Here is a 5,683-nt window from a genome sequence, read left to right as displayed (position 1 = left end):
CCCCCAGGACGCCCCCAGACCCCATAAAACCCCCCTATACCCCCCAAGACCCCCTATCCCCCCCATAACTCCCCATAGGACCCCATAACCCCCCCCATACCCCCTCAGGACCCCATAACCCCCCTAAGACCCCCCATAACCCCCCCCAGGACCCCCCATCACCCCCCAAGACCCCCCATAACCCCCCCATAACCCCCCATAGGACCCCATAACCCCCCCCAGGACCCCTCACCCTCCCTCAATAGGGTCTTATTTAGGGTCAGAAACCCCCCTTGCCCCCCCACCCCATAAATTGGGGAGGGGTCTTACCTCTTAAAGGTCCGTCCTATCCCCTCCCCTTGTTTCCAACCCATCCCCCTTAACATGGCCATCCCAAAGGCAGCCACGGGTACGGCCTCATAGTCCTCGGGGGTCTGCAAATAGGGGGGGGGGGGGGTAATTTGGGGGGGGGTCTTAGGGGGTCTTTGGGGAGGTTTAGGGGGTCCTGGGGGGGGTTATGGGGTCCTAGGGGGGTTTTAAGGGGTCCTGGGGGGGGGTTATGGGGTCCTATGGGGAGTTATGGGGGGAGATATGGGGTGGGGGGGGGGTCTTGGGGGGGGTTATGGGGTCCTAGATGGAGTTATGGGGTGGTTGGGGGGGTCCTGGGGGGGTCCTGAGGGGGTTTCAAGGGGTCTTGGGGTGGTTTTAGGGGGTCCTGGGGGCAGGCTATGGGGTCCTCGGGGGGGGTAAGGGGTCCTGGGGGGGGTTATGGGGTCATATAAGGTAGTTATGGGGTGGTTGGGGGGTCCTGGGGGGGTTATGGGGGATCTTGAGGAGGTTTAGGGGGTCCTAGGGGGGTTTTAAGGGTCCTGGGGGAGTTATGGGGTCATATGGGGAGTTATGGGGGGGTTGGGGGTCCTAGGGGGGTCCTTAGGGGGGTTTTGGGGGGTCCTGGGGGGTCCTGGGGGAGGTTATGGGGTCCTAGGGGGGTTTTAAGGGGTCCTGGGGGGGGTTATGGGGTCATATAAGGCAGTTATGGGGTGGCTGAGGGGTCCTGGGGGGGGTGTTATGGGGTCCTAGGGGGAGTTATGGGGGTCCTGGGGGGGTCCTGAGGGGGTTTCAAGGGGTCTTGGGGAGGTTTTAGGGGGTCCTGGGGGGGATTATGGGGTCCTAGGGGTGTTTTAGGGGGTCCTGGGGGGGGTTATGGGGTCATATGGGGCGTTATGGGGGTCCTAGGGGGGTCCTGGGGGGGTTCTGAGGGTCTTGGGGTGGTTTTAGGGGGTCCTGGGGGGGTAATGGGGGGGGTTATGGGGGTCCTGGGGGGGTCCTGAGGGGGTTTCAAGGGGTCTTGGGGTGGTTTTAGGGGGTCCTGGGGGGGGGTTATGGGGTCCTAGGGGGGTTTTAAGGGGTCCTGGGGGGGGTTATGGGGTCATATGGGGAGTTATGGGGGGTCCTGGGGGGTCTTGGGGAAGTTTAGGGGGTCCTGGGGGGGGTTATGGGGTCATATAAGGCAGTTATGGGGTGGTTATGGGGTCCTAGGGGAGTTATGGGGGGGGTGGGGGGTCCTGGGGTGGTTATAGGGGGGTTTATGGGGGGTATGGGGGGTCCTGGGGGGGTCCTGGGGGGTCTTGAGGAGGTTTAGGGGGTCCTGGGGGGGGTTATGGGGTCCTAGGGGGGTTTTAAGGGGTCCTGGGGGGGGTTATGGGGTCCTAGATGGAGTTATGGGGGGTCCTGGGGGGTCTTGGGGAGGTTTAGGGGGTCCTGGGGGCGGGTTATGGGGTCCTAGGGGGGTTTTAAGGGGTCCTGGGGGGGTTATGGGGTCTTATAAGGCAGTTATGGGGTGGTTGGGGGGTCCTGGGGGGGGGTTATGGGGTCATATGGGGCGTTATGGGGGGGATGGGGGTCCTAGGGGGGTCCTGGGGGGGCTTTAGGGGGTCTTGGGGGGCCCTAGGGGGGGTTATGGGGGTCTTTGGGGGGGGTATGGGGTCCTAGGGGGAGTTATGGGGGGTTATGGGGTCCTGGGGAGGTTATAGGGGGGTTTATGGGGGGGTCCTTGGGGGGTCCTGAGGGTCTTGGGGTGGTTTTAGGGGGTCTTGGGGTGGTTTTATGGGGTCTTAAGGTGGTTTTAGGGGGTCTTAAGGTGGTTTTGGGGGTCCTGGGGGGGTTTTATGGGGTCTTGGGGTGGTTTTAGGGGGTCCTGGGGGGGTTTTGGGGGTCCTGGGGGGTCCTGGGGTGGTTTTATGGGGTCTTGGGGTGGTTTTAGGGGGTCTTGGGGGGTTCTAAGGGTCTTGGGGGGGGGGGTTGGGGGTCTTGGGGGGTCCTGGGGTGGTTTTGGGGGGTCTTGGGGTGGTTTTATGGGGTCCTGGGGGGGTTTTGGGGGGTCCTGTTGGGGTTTTGGGGTGTCTCATGGGGTATTTGGGGGGGGTTATAGGGGGGTTTCAGGACCCCCCCCCCCATTACTCACAGGCAATGCCCCCCTGCCCACGTTCTCCTCCTTGCTCCTCATGGGGATGGGGGCTGCGTTGGGGGGGTCCTGGCCCAGCTCAAGGCTCTGCCTGGCCTCTATGGGGCAAGAAATGGGGGTCAGACCCCCCCCCATTAAACCCCCCAACCCCCATTTCCCACCCCATAACCCCCCCAACCCCCATATCCCACCCCATAGCCCCCCATTACCCCCCCAAAACCCACCTAGACCCCCATAAAACCCCCCATAACTCCCCCATAACCCCCCCAAGACCCCCCTAAAACCACCCCAAGACCCTCAGGACCCCCCCCAGGACCCCATATCTCCCCCCATAAACCCCATAAAACCCCCATAACCCCCCATAACCCCCCCAAGACCCCATAACCCCCCTCACGACCCCATAACCCCCCCAAGACCCCATAAACCCCCCCATAAACCCCCAGACCCCATAACCCCCCCAAAAACCCCCCAGACCCCATAAAACCCCCATTAACCCCCCCATAACCCCCTTAAAGACCCCATAACTCCCTATAGGACCCCATAAATAACCCCCCTTAACCCCCCCATAACCCCCCCAAGACCCCCCGACCCCATAAAACCCCCTTTAACCCCCCCATAACCCCCCCCAAGACCCCATAAAACCCCCATTAACCCCCCATAACCCCCCAAGACCCCATAACCCCCCCCCATAACCCCATTAACCCCCCTATAACCCCCCCAGATCCCATAAAACCCCCCCAGACCCCATAACCCCCCCCTATAACCCCCTTTAAGACCCATAACCCCCCCCAAGACCCCATAACCTCCCCCAGGACCCCATATCTCCCCCCATAAACCCCATAAAACCCCCCTTAGCCCCCCAAAGACCCCCCAGACCCCATAACCCCCCCTATAACCCCCTTTAAGACCCCATAAAACCCCACCAGGACCCCATAACCCCCCCCAAGACCCCATAACCCCCCCCATAACCCCCTTTAAGACCCCATAACCCCCCAAGACCCCATAAAACCCCCCATAAACCCCCAGACCCCATAAAACCCCCATTAACCCCCCATAAGCCCCCCAAGACCCCATAAAACCCCCCCCAAGACCCCATAACCCCCCCCTATAACCCCCTTTAAGACCCCATAACACCCTATAGGACCCCATAAGCCCCCCAAGACCCCATAACCCCCCCTATAACCCCCATTAAGACCCCATAACCCCCCAGGACCCCATAACCCCCCTATAACCCCATAACCCCCCCCCATAACCCCCTTTAAGACCCCATAACCCCCCAAGACCCATAACCCCCCCCATAACCCCCATTAACCCCCTATAACCCACCCAGGACCCCATAAAACCCCCCCAGGACCCCATAACCCCCCCCAAGACCCCATAACCCCCCACTATAACCCCCTTTAAGACCCCATAACCCCCCAAGACCCCATAACCCCCCTATAAACCCATTAACCCCCCTATAACCCCCCCAGACCCCATAAAACCCCCTTTAACCCCCCCATAACCCCCAAGACCCCATAAAATCCCCATAAACACCCAGACTCCATAAAACCCCCTTTAATCCCCCCATAAACCCCCTAAGACCCCATAAAACCCCCCCAGACCCCATAACCCCCCCTATAACCCCCTTTAAGACCCCATAACCCCCCCAGGACCCCCCCAAAGCCCCCCCCCATATTCACCCTTCAGCAGCTCCTCCACCGCCGTCCTTTCCAATGGGTCCCCATTGGGGGCGTGGCCAACCCCAAAGGGGGCGTGGCCTCCCCCAATGTGGGCGTGGCCTTCCTCTTTGTGGGCGTGGCCATCTCCCTTGTGGGCGTGGCCTTCCTCTTTGTGGGCGTGGCCATCTCCCTTGTGGGCGTGGCCTAGCCCATGGTGGGCGTGGCTTTCTCCCTTGGGGGCGTGGCTTCCGGGTGTCACTTCCGGGTTCCGCCATTTGTGGGAGGGCGTAGAGGGATCACGAGGTCCTTGGGCGGGGGGCGGGGCCGGCTTGGCGCTGGTGGGCGGGGTTAAAGTTTAGCCACGCCCACAAATCGACAAGCGACCAATCACAGCGCGCAAAGACAACCCCCCCTTGTGGGCGTGGCCAGTTTAAGCCACGCCCGCTACCCCCACCCGACCAATCACTGCCCCTTTATGCAAATACTCAACCTGTGGGCGTGGCCAGTTTTAACCACACCCACAAACAACACCCGACCAATCACAGCCCCTTTATGCAGATATCCCACTTGTGGGCGTGGCCAGTTTTAGTCACGCCCACAATCCCCACCCGACCAATCACTGCCCCTTTATGCAAATATCCCACTTGTGGGCGTGGCCGGTTTTAACCACGCCCACAACCCCCACTCGACCAATCACAGCTCCCCCGTTCAAATCAACCAGTGGCGCATGCGCACTTACACATCCAACATGGCCGCCGCGCCCCCCCCCCCCTCCCACTTCGCGCATGCGTACCCTCAACAACTCCCGGTCCTCCACAGCAGTCAGGTAATCCGTATCCGCACTTTCGCCATCCGCACTTTCGCCATCCGGTTCCGAACAAGGCCCGGCCTTTAACAGCTTCCTCCGTTCCGCTTTACGGCTGAAACCGAACGATACCGGCGCCGTTGGGCCTGTAGAACCGGCTTTATCGCTGCTCGCCGCCATCTTGTTTTTTTTTCCCCCGCAAGGGATTGTGGGAAATATAGGGGAGAGCACTTCCGGTTGCGAGGACTACATTCCCATGAGGGCTTTGCGCGGCGATTCGGACGCTCTGATTGGTGGAGCGGCAGCCAATCAAATACGGCCTTTGGTGTTGCTATGCGGATATGGGCAGATTCCATATAGGTTTATATGGGTCTATAGGGCGTTCTATAGGTCTAAGGGGGCAATATACCAGTGGAGGGGTCCTATATGGGTCTGGGCCCTATATAGCCCCATATGGCTCTATAGGGTCCCTATATAATCCTATACATCCCCCATTGAATCTATAGGGCCCCATATGGCTCTATAGGGTCCCTATATAATCCTATACACCCCCCCATTGAATCTATAGGGCCCCATATGGCTCTATAGGGTCCCTATATGATCCTATACACCCCCCCCGTTGAATCTATAGGGCCCCATATGGCTCTATAGGGTCCCTATATGATCCTATACACCCCCCCATTGAATCTATAGGGTCCTATAAGGGTTTGAGACCCCATATGGCTCTATAGGGTCCCTATATGGTCCTATACACCCCCCCATTGAATCTATAGA

At 60.0% G+C, this 5,683-nt stretch overlaps 1 protein-coding gene across 1 annotated transcript; it reads right to left on the bottom strand.

The window, feature by feature from the left end:
* Nucleotides 1-273: 273 nt before the first annotated feature.
* LOC146751098 (uncharacterized) lies at nucleotides 274-5,089 on the bottom strand. The gene is made up of 4 exons (XM_085535618.1): nucleotides 4,749-5,089; nucleotides 4,126-4,439; nucleotides 2,444-2,541; nucleotides 274-413 (listed from the first exon to the last, which is right to left on the bottom strand). Exons 1-4 carry the CDS (start codon nucleotides 5,087-5,089, stop codon nucleotides 306-308), a joined length of 861 nt encoding a protein of 286 aa, XP_085391744.1. The 3' UTR covers nucleotides 274-305.
* Between the last annotated feature and the right edge of the window lie 594 nt (nucleotides 5,090-5,683).

The sequence above is a fragment of the Coturnix japonica genome, unplaced genomic scaffold (genome assembly GCF_054131305.1).
Source record: "Coturnix japonica strain WE unplaced genomic scaffold, WE-NBRP24 Scf140, whole genome shotgun sequence".
Taxonomy (NCBI): domain Eukaryota; kingdom Metazoa; phylum Chordata; class Aves; order Galliformes; family Phasianidae; genus Coturnix; species Coturnix japonica.
This window is presented reverse-complemented; position numbering and strand designations above follow the sequence as displayed.

Bases quoted from the DNA above. Each gene is read 5' to 3' on its own strand.
- LOC146751098 (XM_085535618.1), bottom strand. From the start codon at position 5,089: ATGGCGGCGAGCAGCGATAAAGCCGGTTCTACAGGCCCAACGGCGCCG. The intron at 4,440-4,748 runs GTGGGATATTTG...CCCGCCCACCAG, and splicing joins AAAACCGGCCACGCCCACAA to CGCCAAGCCGGCCCCGCCCC. The intron at 414-2,443 runs GTGAGTAATGGG...CCCTATTTGCAG, and splicing joins TGGGCAGGGGGGCATTGCCT to ACCCCCGAGGACTATGAGGC.